This window comes from Vitis vinifera, chromosome 14, assembly GCF_030704535.1.
Source record: "Vitis vinifera cultivar Pinot Noir 40024 chromosome 14, ASM3070453v1".
NCBI lineage: Eukaryota > Viridiplantae > Streptophyta > Magnoliopsida > Vitales > Vitaceae > Vitis > Vitis vinifera.
The window spans coordinates 7,173,733-7,192,592 of record NC_081818.1 but is presented as its reverse complement, the minus strand read 5'-3'; the positions used below and the strand labels follow the sequence as shown (position 1 = coordinate 7,192,592).

General features: G+C 33.3%; 1 protein-coding gene across 1 annotated transcript; it reads left to right on the top strand.

Moving 5' to 3' along the window:
• Window positions 1-13,358: 13,358 nt before the first annotated feature.
• On the top strand, window positions 13,359-17,082 carry LOC100246906 (calcium-transporting ATPase 12, plasma membrane-type). Its single transcript, XM_002273965.3, has one exon. The coding sequence runs from the start codon at window positions 13,871-13,873 to the stop codon at window positions 16,892-16,894; it is 3,024 nt and encodes a 1,007-aa protein (XP_002274001.1). The 5' UTR covers window positions 13,359-13,870; the 3' UTR covers window positions 16,895-17,082.
• Window positions 17,083-18,860: the final 1,778 nt, after the last annotated feature.

Below are 18,860 nucleotides of genomic sequence, written 5' to 3'. Positions count from 1 at the left end.
CACAATCTTAAGAGGCAAATTTTGTTATTTTGTGACCCACATATTGCAGCCACACAAGAGATTTGTTCAGTAGTGCAAATATATTTTGTGAAGAAATATTCTCATGCATTTCAAAGGCTTTTCAATATGGACTACCACATGCACTTTGGCTATGTAACATCTTCTGTGGCACCACTTCTGTTGCAATTTATAGCCCTATGCGAAACATCCAAAAGGCATGCAGAGATAAGCTTTCCCTTATAATTAGTTGTTTGCCTATAATTTTCATTCACAAATCACTACAAAAGCCATTCAAAGTGAAGTTAGAGATCCTTTTGGAATGTAAGCGATAAGGAAACTTCAACCATTCAGTGTTAAGAGCTCGAACTTCTTGTTGAAGATCTAAAATTGGATTCGAAGTAGCCCTAAGCATTGCAAAAATGTTTGAAAAGGGGTGAGAAACATTTACAACTTGTTTGCTTAAAGTCTCTATGCTCTAGATGACAAAAATTCGGTATAAACTCTCCCATTCACCATTTTATTACATAAGGTTTCCTAAGTCGTTTTCAAAGTTTAAAAATTGAAGGTATGGATTTTTTTTTCCTAAAATTTCAACTTCATGGAACTCTTGAAGACGTTTGGTAAAATATCTCTGGCCCCTAGATGCGATCTCTAAAAATCAAGCTATTATGGCTAATAATTGAAATTTCCTTGGAATGTTTTGTTGAATTAGCTCAATGGAATAATTGTTCTGCATAAGCATAACTAATAGATGGTGCTGAGAAAACGGAAACTAATGGAGATCATAAAGAACAGAATGAAGAGTTGGCTAGAAATGATGAGGAAATTGATATGCTAGTGTGCCTACAGTAGCTCATATTACTACAATAGTTGCTATTCGTGAATCTTTGCTTAGATTAGTTAAGACCAAGGCCACCAAAAGACATATTGTTGCACAAGCTTCAGTTATAGAAAAAGGAAAAGGGTTGTTAGGGTAGCCATTTAAACTTCCAGTGAAAACCAAGAACTACAGGAAAGGCCACCAATTGTAACTGTTTTGCCACCACAAGCTCCTACTCTCTTCCAAAGCCAAAGAAGATATACACGGGAATTTCAACAACCGTGGATTAAAGTAACACCTAGTCTAAGAGATGATACATTTTTAATCACCTGACTTGAGGAAAAATCAAATCCAGACTTAAAGACACCTAAAACCAGTTTAGATGAGAATTTATATTTTTCATCTAAATTGATGAATAGTAGATCTTAGCACCTATCCACCATAGAGATCTCTAGACAATCCTAATTCTAAGAGCTTTTTCATATATATTTTCTTTCATTATTTAATTGCTTTAGATTTTTTTTTTCCCAATTCGAACTCATCACCAATTTCATTTAATGCTGAATTGTTAATCCATTTTCACTCAATTATATTCATTTCTTTTCATTTCATTCATGTCTTAATTACCAAAAATTTACCATCCTTGTGGATGATACCTAAAGCCACTATACAACCGTAACTTTTGTTAAAAGTCATTTTTGATTGGGCAAAAGTTATTTTAATGCCTTTGAATTAGGTTATAAATTTGGTTTTGATGCAACAAATGAAAATTCATTAATTAGAAACTCTTTTTTTCTCTCTACTTGAAAAAGCTCAAATTTGCTTAAGTTGCCGATACCACAAATTCTTGATCTACTACTTCCAAAATATCTTGATACTCAAATAATAATTGCATTTAGATCCTCCAAAATTTAAAATTATTTTTTCCATCAAACTTTAGAAATTAGGGTTGGATCATATTATTACCAATTGCTTTTATTTTTAATCGGCAAACTCTAATACCAATAATGAGCAATCAAAAATAATCTTTGCAATATAAGAACAATTTCTCTGCATAAAAAGGATGAAAAACAATAAAGAAGATGATAAATAATTATACAAAATTTACTACCTACAATGTAAGAATCATTCCAAAATTTTGTGAAGAACATGGAAAATGAGAGGAGAAGAATTGAAAAACATAACTCAAAACAGAGATTTTACATCCTTTCAAACGATTTACATTTAAATTCAAGCTACTTTTTTGGTCTTGATCATAAATGATTTGAAAATAAATATTGATCATTAATAAAATTCAACTATTGAGATTGATCTTCTAAGTATTCAATGATTGGAATTTTAGGGATATGATGTTATTCAAGATATTGTAGAATTTATCAAATATAATAGTCATAAAAGTTTATACTTGAGTACACATAATTGTGCACACATCAAATGGCATTACCATCAATATATTTTCATAAATATTAAATTTCAAACAAGTCTAGGGTTTTGAAAATTAAGAATATATATATATATATATATATATATAAAATGTGATTTGTATATTTGACCATGAAAATATTCAAGGTTTTCAAGACTCTTGATGTGCACTGCACAATAAAATTGATACATCTTTTGAACAATACAAAATTTGAAAATTTAAACTTCATTAATTTAGATAAGAAAATTTAAATTTTTTTCATTAAGTTCACAGTTAAAAGCACAAAAAATAAAAAAAAAATAAAAATAATTATTCTTACAAATTAAGTATCTGTTTGATAACTATTTTCGAGACCAATTTTTTATTCTTAAGGAAAAAAAATACACGTTTAACAACCAGAAATTGTTTTCTATTTTCTATTTTTAAGAACAAAAAATAGGTTGTTTTCGGAAAACATCTTTTAGTTGTTTTCACTATTTTTTATATAAAATAATTATACAAGTATGTAGAATGATTAAAAATAAAATACTCGATATAAAAATTATTTTTAAACCATATTTAAAATATTAAAAATAAATTAAAAACATTTCAAGTTTACAAATAGAATTTCATTCTACAAAACATTTGAGAACAATTTTAAAAAATTGTTCTCAAAAATTATTTTTTAAAATTATTTTTGAAAACATTCAACAAACATGACCTAAAATCAATATAAAACATAAGAATAAAATCAATCAAACACAAGGTACATGTTTTAACTTGGTTGAGCTAACAATATCTAGATCTATGGATGAGAAAGATTTATTCCATTAAATCATAGAAAAATTATAAATGACAAAAAATAGATATAACCATTGGATTATGAAATATCTCACATTTCCCTACTCTTTTTATTTACACTCAAACCCACAAGCTCTCTTACTCCATCAAGTGTTTTCTTATCTTCCTTAGTCTCAATCCACTACATATATTCTTCATAAGTTGATATCCATCTTATAATTTTTTTTCCACTTATGACTTATATTATTTATATTGATATTTCTAATAACTTATCTTATTTTATAAAATATTTTGTATGATATTTTTTTTATAAAAAGGAACATATACCAACAATTTGAGACACTTTTTAACATAAATAAATTTAATAAAAAGAAATGTAAAACATATTCATTAAGGAGGTATTTGTTTTTTTATTTAATTTTAAATAGAACTTTAAATTAAATGGAGGTTAATAGTGTCAAGTATTTAAGTTGTTTTTTTTTAGATTTTAATTTTATTAAACATTAAAAAATAAAGAAAATCAATATGTTACTTTTAACATTTAGAAAAAATTCAATATTTTAGTTTTTTCTATTCAGTAAAAAAATTAAGACATAAGTCAACAAAAAGTAATAAATAAATAAACAATTTGAAATATGAAAATAAATGGTTTTGGGCAAAAAAAAAAAAAAAAACACAAATGCAACTTAACTTTAAATACACATTTTTAAAATTTTCTTCACATTTTCAATTATTCTTATTCCCTTGTTTATTTTCTTTCCCTTCTCCCTTTCCATAAACTTATAATTCAAGTAAGCTAATGTTAGTTTTTTTTTTAATATGGCCCACGTGCCTTATTATTATCTTTTATTTAACTTAAAAGATAAATATAGTGGGCTTATTAGTTTTCATTTATTTAATTTAAAAGACAATTATGATTAATAATATTAAGTCTTAAAATCCTATTATTAAGGAGATGTTTTCTAAATAACCGGTCAACCGTTCACATAAGTAGAACGTGAAAAAATAGAAATTAACCTTATTTTTTTAGATTTGGTTAGAGAAATCAAGTTTTCTCTAATTTGTTCTTTCTCTGCAAAAAGTTTCTCTTAAAGGATCAAGTTTATGAATCAGGTATTTTTTTTTTTTTTTTGTTATTTGTTTAATCTTTGAAAAATTACAAAGTTTTATACTATGTTTGGTTCCCAGAAAATATTAAGGAAAAAAATGCTAAGAAAAATCATTTTTTTCATATTTAATTTCATTATAGAAAATACAAAAGAAATCAAATATAATTAAATTTTGTTGGAAATTTATGCATTTTAAAATTATTTAAAGTTTATAAAATGGAAGAGAATAAGTTAAGTGTGTTGGAATTTAACACGGACACTAACATACAATTATCCAGATCATTATGATTCAAACTCGTCTCTGATAATAAAATAATAATAAAAACTTTAATTAATAAATAAATCACATACCGTTTGAAGAAGACGCAGCCATGAGAGATTTCCCCTTCAGCTTATAGATCTTAAATCCTTGATTCTTCTTCTCCTTATCAAACCTTAATACACAGAGTTATTTTTCTGTAATTGATGGAAAAAAGCACACACGAAGGGGTTTCTGTATATGTCTTTTATTGATAGGAGGAGAGGGCCAAGAATACACGTTCAAAACCGTTCTGAACGTGTCAATCGAAATAACTGTTAATTATTTCAAATAATAATATTAAGATTATTGTAATTTACCCAGTCCATCAATGGTAAATATCTATAACAGTTTAAAGATAGTGGATTTATTTTAATTGGCTAAATAATAGGTTAGTGGGCCACCCACTTAATTTAATGTGGAAATAACATTCTCCCACTTGGCCCACTAAACCGATTATGAAAACTATAATATATATTTAGTTTATATATAAAATATATACTGGAAAATAAATTTGACACGTGATCACGATTTCAATAAACTTAGCCAATACATCCAAAATCATTTGCCATAATACTGAATCAATTTAGATCATAAATGCGAGTCATGGCGGTCACATGACCATAATGTCATGTTTCCTTCCATGCACCACACATCAATAACCCTTACTGACCCAGTCCTTAATGCCAAATAGCCCCTGTAATTTGTCTTGTCAGGACAATTCTTGTTTATCAAACAATAAAATGTGCACCCATAATTGAAAACAAGAATAAACAGAAACAATTTTAATGCGCAAATTGTCAATTACATAACCACCATGCATCATCATACACATTATGGATTACTCAAAAGACTCATCCTCATAACATGTTCCAAATATGCCTTTGGAGGTAATCCTTTAGTTAATGGATCAGCAACCATAAGTGTGGTCCTAATATTTTCAATTGACACTTGTTGTTTCTGGACTCTTTCTTTAACAACTAAATACTTTAAATCCATGTGTTTCGATCCACTAGAAAATTTGCCATTCTTAGAGAAGAAAACAGCTGCAGTGTTATCACAATATATTCTCAAAGGTTTAGCAATAGAGTCGACAACACCAAGCCCTGAGATAAAATTCCGCAACCATAAAGCATGACTTGAAGCTTCAAAACAAGCAACAAACTCGGCCTCCATCGTGGATGAAGTAGTAATTGATTGTTTTTCACTCTTCCACGAGATTGCCCCATTTGCTAGCATAAAGACAAATCCTGAAGTTGACTTTAAGCTATCGAGACAACCACCATAGTCAGAATCCGAGTAACCAACAACCTCTAATTGTTCTGATCTTTTATATGTGAGCATATAATCCTTTGTCCCTTGTAAGTACCTCATCACCTTCTTTGCAGCTTTCCAGTGTTCGAATCCTGGATCACTTTGGTATCTTCCTAACATGCCTACAGCAAAGCTGATATCCGGTCTTGTACATGTTTGAGCGTACATCAAACTCCCCACAGCTGATGCATAAGGAATTTTCTTCATTTGCTCTCTTTCAATGTTATTCCTTGGGCACTGCATTTTACTTAATTTGTCACCTTTCAATATAGGTGCAATACCCGATGAACATGACTGCATATTAAATCTCTCTAAAACCCGATCAATATATCCTTTCTGAGATAAACCTAGCACTCCTCGAGATCGATCCCTAAAGATCTCAATGCCAATAACATAGTTTGCCTCACCCATATCAACCATATGAAAGTTTTTAGAGAGATATTCCTTGGTTTCACGTAATAAACCAAGATCACTGCTGGCAAGCAAAATATCATCCACATACAGTATCAGAAATATAAACTTGCTCCCACTAACTTTCAGATATATACACTGATCAACAATGTTCTCTTTAAATCCGAAAGATGTAATGGTATTATTGAACTTAATATACCATTGTCTGGAAGCTTGTTTAAGACCGTAAATGGATTTCTTTAATTTGCAAACTAGGTGTTCATTTCCTTTCTTTGTGAACCCTTCAGGTTGTTCCATATAGATATCTTCATCCAAATTCCCATTTAAGAATGCAGTTTTCACATCCATTTGATGTAACTCTAAATCAAAATGAGCTACAAGTGTCATGATGATTCTAAGCGAATCTTTCTTGGAAACTGGAGAGAAGGTATCTTTGTAATCGATACCTTCCTTTTGAGTGAAACCTTTGGCCACAAGTCTGGCCTTAAATCGTTCGATATTGCCTTTAGCGTCGCGCTTTGTCTTAAAGACCCATTTACAGCCGACGGGTTTACAATTATTAGGCAATTTGATGAGATCCCAAACACCATTATGGGTCATAGATTTCAACTCTTCATTCATAGCTTCCATCCATTTACTAGAATCATCACTTTCCATGGCTTGTGAAAACGAAACCGGATCCTTCCTTATCCCAATATCATAATCAGATTCCTGTAGATACACCACATAATCATCTGTAATGGCAGGTCTCCTTTCTCTTTGAGATCTCCTCAAAGGTGCCGGTTGTGGTGGCTCTACAGCATTTTCAATGGCAATATTTTCTAGTGGTAATGAACCATCTCTATTATTTTGCTCATTATCCTCAACTTGTTGAACAGGTTGAGGAACAATAATTTCTTGAGGTAAAAAAGGTGGTGGGATATCCACTCTTATCTCCTCAATATCTATCTTTCTTGGTTCATTACTCCCACTGATTTCGCCATTCTCTAAGAATCTGGCATTACCGGTTTCAACTATTCTCACACTATGGTTAGGACAATAAAATCTGTACCCTTTCGATTTATCCGGATAGCCAATGAAATATCCAGATATCGTTCTTGAATCAAGCTTTTTCTCATGTGGGTTATAGATTCTTGCCTCCGCTGGACAACCCCATATATGTATATGTCTCAAGCTAGGTTTCCTACCAGTCCATAACTCGAAAGGAGTTTTTGGAACTGCCTTACTAGGAACTCTGTTCAAGATATACATTGCGGTTTTTAAGGCTTCACCCCACAATGAAATAGGTACAGAAGAGTAACTCATCATACTCCTAACCATTTCCATTAATGTGCGATTACGCCTTTCAGCAACACCATTCTGCTATGGCGTACCAGGCATTGTGTACTGAGCACGAATGCCATGCTTTTCAAGGAATTTGGCAAAAGGACCAGGATTTTGTCCTGATTCATCATATCTGCCATAATATTCACCGCCTCGATCTAATCTCACAATTTTAATCTTTTTATCTAATTGTCTCTCGACCTCTGTTATGAACATCTCAAAGATGTCAATGGCCTGAGACTTTTCATGCATTAGATAAACATAACCATAACGAGATAGATCATCTATAAAGGTGATAAAATATTTCTCTCCTGTGAAACATGGAACAGAGAGTGGTCCACAAATATCTGTATGAATTATCTCAAGGAGCTCATTACTTCTTGTGGCACCTTTCTTTGTATGTTTAGTTTGCTTTCTCTTTATGCAATCCACGCATACATGAAAATCAGTGAAGTCAAGATTTTGTAAAATTCCTTCCTTCACTAATCTTTCAATTCTTTCCCTAGAGATGTGCCCTAGTCTTCTGTGCCACAAGATTGAAGAATTTTCATTAATTAAGCCACGTTTTGAACCAACATTTGAATGCAGGGTTATCAAAGCTTGTGCAAATTCATGATTCAAGGAAATTTTATATAAACCATCACATAAAATACAAGAACCAACTGTAACAGAATTCAACATCAAACTTAATTGTCCAGAACTGAATAAAACAGAATATCCAGTAGCATCTAATTTAGACAAGGAAACTAAATTCCTAGAGATAGAAGGTACATAAAAAGTGTTTAAAAGATCCATCCGATGACCCGTCTCTAATAGTAAGCGATAGGTACCAACAGCTACCACTTCAACCTTGAGACGGTTTCCCATATAGAGGAACTTTTCACTTTCCTTTGGTTTCCTGGTTGTAAGGAATCCCTGCATTAAATTAGTCACATGAGTTGTGGCTCCAGAATCAATCCACCAAGTATTTGAAGGAACTTCAGCAAGATTAGATTCATAACATACAAAAGAAAGATTTATACCTCTCTTTTCGAACCAAGCCTTGCGCTTGATATAGTCCTTCTTCACATGCCCTTTCTTGCCACAAAAGTAGCAACTTACAGTGAATTTTCCATCATGACTCTGGCTACTTTCCCCAGGTCCGCTTTTCTTAGGTGGAAAGTTCTTTCCCTTTTTGAATTTTCCTTTCTTCTTCGTGACTCCATGAGTTACAGCAAAAGCAAGATTATGTCCTTCTTGTCTTAATCTTACTTCCTCTTGTATACATTTACTGGTGAGCTCATTCAAGTTCCACTGATCACTGTTAGTATTATAGTGGATTTTGAATGGAGCAAACTGTGATGGAAGTGAGTTAAGGACAAACTGTACCAAGAAGGACTCATCCATACCCATACCTAGTGCCTTAAGCTTTGCAGCCTTTTCAGTCATGTTTAAAATATGTTGCTGAATGCCTTTCTGACCATCATATTTCATGGTGGTCAATTCAGCCATCAATGTGCATGCAAGGGACTTATCAGCGCGTTTGAAGCGCTCCTCAACAGATTTCAGAAATTCCGAGGCAAACTCGGTTTGAGGGAGAGAGGTCTTGATATTATTGGCAATAGTCATTCTCATAAACATCAGACTGAGTCTGTTTGATTTTGACTAGGCTTTTGATTGTTCCACCTGCTCCGGAGTACTGTCATCCGTAGCTTCAGGAGGTTTATCAGATATTAAAGCCAAGTCAAGATCCAATACACCTAGTGAGAATTGAACCCTTTCATACCATTCAGAAAAATTTGACCCATCAAAAATAGTCATTCCAGATGCAAGAGAGTGTAATGAAGTGGGAACTGTACAAAATAGAACAATGCTCACAATAAGCTTCAAGTATAAAATAAAAACAATGAACTATTGATATCATTAAAATTCTCCTTTGGGTAAATTTTAACATATCTAGTGTTCACTTGAAGGGAGCTTAAAACACTTTACTATTTTGTGTCATTTATATGTTACCTTTGGATATCCATTTTACTTTTCTAAGCAACACAAAATAAAACATTAATTAATAATTAGCAGAAATTGACTCTCCTTTGGGTTAGTCTCATTCTCCTAATTATAAAGAAAAATATTAAGAATTTTACAAGTCTCCCTTTATTCTTTCATACAATTCAATAAATACAAGGCTCACTAATTTAGGTTACTTTGGCAACTATCCAAATTAGTTAACCATATATTTATAAATTGTCTTTAGATAAAATATTCACAAGATGAAATTAATTCTTTTATTTGAGTTAAAAAAACAAGGAAATAGTATCTATAACAGATTCAATAATCAATCATAATATAGTATCTTTAATAATCAACAGATTCATTAATCAATCATAATAAAATTAAAGAAATCTGCATTCATTGATTATACTAAAGCTAATACTTGCATTCCTCATATATAATAATGATAATTAAGATCTTTGAATTAGTGCACATAAAAAAAAATAAAAAAAAATATTCCACTGCAGAGACCTTTTAAAGCCTTTGATTACGTGGTCAAGACCCGGTACTACGGGTATGAGATGTGCCAGAAAATAGTAAGCTCCCTTACGAATATTGAAAGTGTCAGATCTAATCTGCAATCAGCTAGAAAACAGCGCCTATTATGGCGCCTGAGAAACGGAGCCTATAAGTGGTGCCTGAAGCGCACCTCAAACAGCACTGCAAACGGCAACAGCGCCTGCAAATAGCGCCCTCAATGGCATCGGCAATGGTGCCTGCAACCAGCGCCTTCAATGGCACCAGAAAACGGCCAGCAATGGCGCCTGAAAGTGGTGCCTGAAAATGGCCAGCAAAGGCGCCTGAAATGGTGCCTGAAAATGGCCAGCAAAGGCGCCTGAAATGGTGCCGGAAAATGGCCAGCAAAGGCACCTAAAAACGGTGCGTGAGAATGGCCAGCAAAGGCACCTAAAATGGTCAACAATGGCTGAAGTCAAACCAGCACCCCTCACCGGCACCAGTCAGCGTTGAAGCAGGTCTTTAATTTTATTATTATTTTATTTTATTTTAGTAATTTAGTGAGACGAATTAATGGAAGATAAATCTCAAAAAATCTAATCTTTTATAAAACAATGATCTGAATATTTAAATTTAAAACCTTGCTCTGATACCAATTGTTGGAATTTAACACGGAAACTAACATACAATTATCCAGATCATTATGATTCAAGCTCGTCTCTGATAATAAAATAATAATAAAAACTTTAATTAATAAATAAATCACATACCGTTTGAAGAAGACGCAGCCATGAGAGATTTCCCCTTCAGCTTATAGATCTTAAATCCTTGATTCTTCTTCTCCTTATCAAACCTTAATACACAGAGTTATTTTTCTGTAATTGATGGAAAAAAGCACACACGAAGGGGTTTCTGTATATGTCTTTTATTGATAGGAGGAGAGGGCCAAGAATACACGTTCAAAACCGTTCTGAACGTGTCAATCGAAATAACTGTTAATTATCTCAAATAATAATATTAAGATTATTGTAATTTACCCAGTCCATCAATGGTAAATATCTATAACAGTTTAAAGATAGTGGATTTATTTTAATTGGCTAAATAATAGGTTAGTGGGCCACCCACTTAATTTAATGTGGAAATAACAAAGTGAATTTGAAGAATAATATAAAAATAATTTATTAACTTTAGTTCTACTTTTTATTTTCTTCCAATTTTTCTCTCTATTTTCTTTTCTTTACATTTTCCCTCGAATTTTTTTGGAAACCAAATATAGCCTTAAGATTTAGGGATTAGGGTTACGACTGTTTTATATAAATTAAACAAGTCCTAATAGTTAAATTTAGGAATTAGGGTTCAAATAGGCTAACTATATTTTTCAAAGTAAAACAAGTACCATGACCCTCCTTTTTGAATCATTAAAATTTTTAATTCTGAGTAAAAAAGAAAAACTAAAATAGAATGTCAAGTTTAGCTCTTAACTTAATATCTTATTTTGATATATTATAGTGTATTAAGCAATTCTAAGATTAATTATTAGTTAAGATTTATGGTGTGTGTGACACAATATATTTACATAATGAATGTCTATAAACATCTTATGCATTTTAAACCAAGCTTTTATTAAGATTTTTTTTTAAAAAAAAAAAAAGTATATTAATTCTTACATAAAATGCAGAGAATATTATATAAAAGATAACGATGGTAAAAAAAATTTGACATAGTAAATTTTTTTTGATACCTTGTTTTTCAAATGGTCTTCAAAAACCATTATTTTTAGGGTGTAAATTTCTACATTTTGTACAAAATTTCCTATTACCTTTTGTCTTTAAAAATAAAATAAGAAGTATACCTAAAGACCAAAATATCAAAAAATGCAAAAATATTAATGATTATATTTTACAAAAATATTGATAAATATCATAAATATTGGATGAGAATCCAGAAAAAGAAAAGAAAAAAAAAAACTTCATAAAATTATAAAACTAACAATAATACATGTATTGAAATTTTCTTTTTAAAATATATATATATATATATATATATATATATATATATATATATATAATAAAATTTGTAACATTCGATGATCATATGCAATAATATTTAATAATAAAATGATGATTTATCTTTAATAATAAAATGATAATTTATCCGTTTGAATGTATTTGAGAATATATATATATATATATATATATATATATATATATATATATATATAATTATTTATTATTTATTATTTTTTAATTTAAATATTTATAAATTTATTTCCAAGATTATGTTTTTATATTTAATTATTATATAAAAGATATAAAATGATTAATTTATAGTTTTTTATTTTGAATAATCAATTTATTAGAATTTGAATATAAAATAATTAAAATTAATTTATTTTACAAGTTTTAAAATTTTAATAATTCATTTTCTGTATTAATACAAGACACAAAAAATAAAATTAGTATATATATTTATATATGATAGCACATTATCAACCACATTGACTTAATGGCAATAAGCCACCCATTTCTTGTCCAAGGCTAGGGTTGAAAGCTCGTACCTCTTCTTGAGCTCTAAAATTTCTAAAATATTTTATTTAACATCTAATGCAAGTGAAGGAAGAAGAAAAAAGATTCAATCACGACAATGTCTCAAAATGTCAAAAAAATATTGGAAGAATCGAAAAAAATATAAGAAAAATATCAAAAAGCGAAATCCCTCAACATTTTATTCCTTGAGTGTATCTTAATACTTCCTAAATTTTTCCAATTTATTAAAGAAAGTTGTTGCATAAATATTCTTCCAACTTCTACTTGATTTTCTATTATACTAAAAAGGAATTTGGCTTTGTAGTTGACCCGATTAGTTGGAATATTTTTCTTTTTGTTTTATTTGATGTTAACATTTGATTTGTTTATTAACTTCCAAGAAAGTAAAGATTTATTCGGTAACTATTTTTGAAAATAATTTTAAAAAATAATTTTTGACAATAGTTTTTAAAAATTGTTATTTGATTTTTGTAAAACAAAAATATATCAAAATAACTATTAGAAAGCAAATAAAAACAATAAAAAATATCATGTATTTTATTTTTAAAATAACATAAATACTAAATAGGTTTTCTATATTTTTGTTTTAAGAATAGAAAATTGTTTTAAACAAGTCCTAAGAATCTAAATTTGAATTAAAAAAAGTTGATAAAAGTTATAATAAAATTAAGCATTTTCCTTCCTAATTTTTATGAAAGGAAACAATCTAGAAATTACGATGAAACTTCGGAGACAAAGAAAAATATTAGAGCATAAGAACTCTTTTATGTATACATCTAAAAGTTCTTATATATTTTAAAATTTGGATAGTCCCAAATTGAATTATTAGTCATGATCAAGTCAAAAAAAAAGTGGTCAATACAATTCCATAAGTATCGATAAGGTTGACGGCTTACGGAAGAACGAGCCGGGGAATTTATTCATAATTTTTACCAAAAATAATTTTCAAGGAAAATGCTAATTTTGCCAAAATTTTAATCATTAATTTTGCTGACATCAAACGGGATTCTCCACTCTTAAATTTTAATTTTTCTTTTTAAATATCTCTGAAAAATACCAAAAATAATTGATGAAGGCATGCTTTTTCCCTTTTGATGACGAACACGATGTTGGGAAAGTCTGTCGTACGTTTTGACGGCTGGTATACTCGCCCCGGGAAGCTACGATGAAGCTTCTGACGTGGTGGGAGCTTCTGTAAAACCAGTGTCTGCTTCTATGGCTTCTCTTTTGTTTTCTTCTCTTCTGAGTCTTTGCATGTTCTTTATAATGAAGTTTCCAGCGCAACAAGTTCTCCAAACTTCACATATATGAATTTCATTCTTGTTTAGTGTCCTGAAGCAGTATACTGAATCAGGCCAAATGGCCAAGTTTTTAGCGGATGATCGCTTGGCTTCAAAGCCTCACCTCCGATGGCGGTTCGCTTTCATTGCCATCTACTTCACCAAGGTGCTTGATTCTTTGTCTAAGAGAACTGTGAAGAAGAGCATCCCAGTACTGGGCCCTGGAGTACTAAGCTCCCGGTCTTATCTTTCCATCGATGTTCAGGATGTCCATGAAGATGATTCTGGTCATGGTCGCTCGGGTGATGAGCATGTGTTGCCCTTCCGCAATGTTGGTCAGAGAATGCTCACTGAGATGGTAAGAGACAAGGACTTGGAACGTTTGCGTCAATTTGGAGGAGTGAAGCAGCTTCCTGCACTTCTGGGGACCAACGAAAAGAACGGTATCGATGGCCACGAGGCTGATCTTATTCACCGAAGAAATGTCTTCGGATCCAATGAGTACACGAAGCCGCCTAAGAAAGGTTTCCTCAGTTTTGTTGTTGAAGCATCCAAGGATACCACCATTATTATACTTTTGATATGCGCAGCCCTTTCTCTAGGATTTGGAATCAAAGAGGAAGGCCCTAGAGAAGGATGGTATGATGGGGGGAGTATTATTGTGGCCATCCTTTTAATTGTTGCTGTGTCTTCTATCAGTAACTTCAGGCAATCCGGACAGTTTCACAAGTTTTCAAGTGAGAGCAGTGACATAAGAGTGCAAGTGGTGAGACAAGGACGGAGGCAACCTGTGTCCATCTTCCAACTTGTAGTGGGGGATATTGTGTTTTTGAATATTGGGGATCAGGTTCCTGCTGATGGGTTGTTCATGGAGGGTCATTCCTTGAAAGTGGATGAGTCAAGCATGACTGGTGAAAGTGACCATGTTGAGATCAATGAGAAAGAGAATCCATTCATGTTCTCTGGCACAAAGGTTTCGGATGGATTTGGTACAATGCTTGTCACTTCCGTAGGGATGAACACAGCATGGGGCGAGATGATGAGCTCCATTCGTCGTGAATTGGACGAGCAGACTCCATTGCAGGCTCGCCTCGACAAGCTGGCTTCAACTATAGGGAAGCTTGGTTTGGCTGTGGCTCTGATTGTTCTTGTGGTTCTCTTCATCCGGTACTTCACTGGAAACATTGAAGATGATAGTGGGAACAGGGAATTCAATGGTAGCAAGACAAAGATCGACAACGTGATGAATTCAGTTGTGCATCTTGTTTCTGCAGCAGTTACCGTCCTGGTGATCGCCATTCCAGAGGGTTTGCCTATGGCTGTTACACTAACTCTGGCCTATTCCATGAGACGGATGATGACTGACCAAGCCCTGGTCAGGAAACTCTCTGCATGTGAAACAATGGGCTCTGTCACAACTATTTGCACAGACAAAACTGGCACCCTTACCTTAAACAAGATGAAGGTGGTTGAGTTTTGGCTTGAGAGTGAAGTAATAAAGGATGAAACTTACAGGGGAGTAGCTCCAACTGTTCTTGAATTGTTGAAACAGGGAGTTGGTTTGAACACAACTGGCAGCGTTTGCAAACTTCCTTCCACATCAGTTCCAGAGATCTCTGGTAGCCCCACAGAGTCGGCAATCCTCACATGGGCACTGGTTGATTTGGGCATGGACATTGACGAACAGAAGCTAAGTTTTGAGATTCTCCATGTAGAGGCTTTCAATTCACAGAAGAAACGAAGTGGGGTTCTGGTGAACAGAATCGCTGATAACACGATTCACATACATTGGAAGGGAGCTGCAGAGATGATACTAGCCATGTGTTCACACTATTATGACAAAAGTGGGATAGTAAAAGTAATGGATGACAAGAAAAGGGGGCAGTTTGGAGGACTTATTAGAGACATGGCAGCTAAAAGCCTGCGTTGCATTGCCTTTGCCTATAAACAGGCTCTACAAGAAAAGCTTGAAGAAACTGGCATGATCTTGTTGGGGCTAGTAGGCTTGAAGGACCCGTGTCGACCAGGAGTAAGAAGAGCAGTAGAAGTTTGTAGGGATGCTGGAGTGAACGTTAAAATGATCACTGGAGACAACATTTTCACTGCAAAAGCAATAGCTATGGAATGTGGGATTCTCAAACCTGATGAGGATTTCAACAATGCAGTTGTGGAAGGTGTAACATTCAGAAATTACTCTCACAGAGAGAGGATGGATAAGATTGATATCATCCGAGTAATGGCCAGATCATCCCCATTTGACAAGCTTTTGATGGTGCAGAGCTTGAAGAAGAAAGGCCATGTGGTAGCAGTCACAGGTGATGGCACCAATGATGCCCCTGCTCTAAAAGAAGCAGACATTGGGCTCTCCATGGGAATTCAAGGCACAGAAGTTGCAAAAGAGAGCTCAGACATTGTCATCCTGGATGACAACTTCACTTCTGTGGTGACAGTTATGAAATGGGGAAGATGTGTATATAATAACCTTCAAAAGTTCATCCAGTTTCAACTCACAATCAATGTTGCTGCCCTGGGCATCAATTTTGTTGCTGCAGTTGCTTCTGGGAAAGTTCCTCTTACTGCTGTCCAGCTGTTGTGGGTGAACCTGATACAGGATACCTTTGGAGCTTTAGCCTTGGCCACTGAGCAACCCACAAATGATCTATTGATGAAGCCACCTGTGGGTCGATCCAAGCCACTCATAACTAATGTCATGTGGAGGAATCTCATTTCTCAGGCCCTTTACCAGATTTCTGTCTTGCTGATCCTACAGTATAAGGGAAGTTCGATCTTTGGTGTGGATGAGAAGATTAACAACACCCTGATTTTCAATACTTTTGTCCTCTGCCAAGTCTTCAACGAGTTCAATGCTAGGAACATGGACAAAAAGAACAAGTTCTTCTTCAAGGGGATACTTAAGAACAGACTGTTTGTAGGGATCATTGGGATTACTATAGCTCTTCAAGTGGTGATGGTTGAGTTTCTGAAGAGGTTTGCCAATACTGAGAGGCTGGATTGGGGCCAATGGGGTGTGTGCATCGGCCTTGCAGCTTTATCTTGGCCAATTGACTGGCTTGTGAAATACCTTCCAGTTTCTGCAAATTAGTTTTTCATCTTTTCTAAGACTAGTGCCTCTACATCATGAAACAAATAGCCACCATCAAATCTCCCAAGAATAATCTTATACTTATTATACGGTTTTTGCGTTCGTGCATATGTATGAGTAGTTTCTCCTGGTGTAGAGGTCTTTCTGAATTCAGCTAATGGAGACAAAATATTTTCTATGCCTCAAAATATATGCTGCATGTTTGGAATCAGCTAAGGCCTTCTCTAGCAGCAGTTAACAGGATCACTAGGGTTGGCAGCCTTAGTCTTACCCACAGAAAGTGCAACTAGGAAGAAGGAAACCCTGAGAAAAGTGACATGATCCTACAGAAATTTTATTCAGAATGTGGGCCAAGAATGGCAGTAGAAATCACAATTTGTCCTTGGAAGAATTCCATTAATGTCAAGGAGAAATGAGTCCTAAGCATGTAGGGTCAAAAGGCAAAATGGAAAAAAAAAATAATAATATAGAAAAAGACATTTAGGCTCTGTTCAGATCTTGCAAAAGGAGAGAGAGGAATAAAATTTTGATGGAAACATATGAAAGAAATGAAAATATGAAGGAAAAATCTCCATTTTCTGTTTGGGAAGTGAGGAAATTAAGCAAGGGAAATAGTAGAAAAAAAAAACTTTACCAGGCTCAAACTTGCATTTTATCTTCTTTCGCGGTTTTATTCTTTTCCCTCCTTTCCCTTTTTCTTTCCCCAGCAGTGTCTAAAACCAAACAAGCTTCTACTATCCAGAAGAAATATTTGTAAGAACTACCAGACTGCCAAGGAGAACCCAAGCTTTGTAAGGTCAAAAACCACAGATGGATATTGAGGCATTTTTTTTCTAAGTTCAGAGGAACCTATGATTTAACAAGAAGCATCCTAAATCTCAAGCCTCCTTCCCCTAGGATTATCAGCTCTTCTACTGGTTTGAAAGGAAGAACAAGAAGAAAGAATAGCATCACATTTTACACCCTCAGTTGCTGTTTTGTGACTTAAGATCTCATCTATTCTTTCTGGTCAAGCCTCTTTTTGTTGAAACAACACTGGATTTAATGGTTTATCTACCACCGTCATGGTAGCTTGTCAAACACAAAACATGCCAGGTTCATTAATCATATTGAGAAAAAGGAAGGGAGAAATTTTTTCTAACAAACCTATCTTTTCCCAAAGCATGACAACAAGAAAGGGCCTAGGGTAAGAGCCATTTCTAGCCTTATTTGTACAGACATATCCCAGGCTTAACATTACAAATAGAAGCAGCCAAAGGAGTACAGAGCTTGTTCTGTAGTCCCTTAGTCATTTTGAAACCAAACAGATGCTATAAGTACATTTTTTGTCACTCAGTATCATCCAAGGCCAGTAGCTCTAGTAGGACAGGAGCCCATGCTAGACAAACATATACCAAACCCATATAATACGGAACACTGATTTATTTGGATCTGGGAGAGTTTGAGGGAAAGTTCTAGGACAAGAATACAGGGAGAAAAAAATGGAAGACCTCATGATGCATGATGCATGCCATGGCAACATTAAGTCCTTTATCTCCAATTTTACAGCTGAGCTGCAAGTTCCTTAAGCCATTTGTATTTCTGAAAGCCAAATCCAGATGTCTTGGAAGAACCCTCTAGAATTCAACTTGATCAGATTCCTAGAACCCTGCCCATCAGTAACCCTTATCCTTAAAATGGCTATTCTAGCTGAATTATACAAGATAATAGTAGTGATAGATAGTACATACAAATCTAATAAAAACCCAGCAATGTCTAATTACTTCTCTTTCATTGAGTGTCAGCATGATTCAAAAACAATTGGCAATACAAATTGCCCTTTCCCTGACATCCATGGAGCAAGTTTCACACAAACACAATGATATGATACATTTCCAGGTTCCTCTACCTTCATATAAGACAAATCCACCATGTGTACTTCCAATAAAAAGGAAATCAAAACAGATATGAGTCTAGCATACTTGGA

Bases quoted from the DNA above. Each gene is read 5' to 3' on its own strand.
- LOC100246906 (XM_002273965.3), top strand. From the start codon at position 13,871: ATGGCCAAGTTTTTAGCGGATGATCGCTTGGCTTCAAAGCCTCACCTC.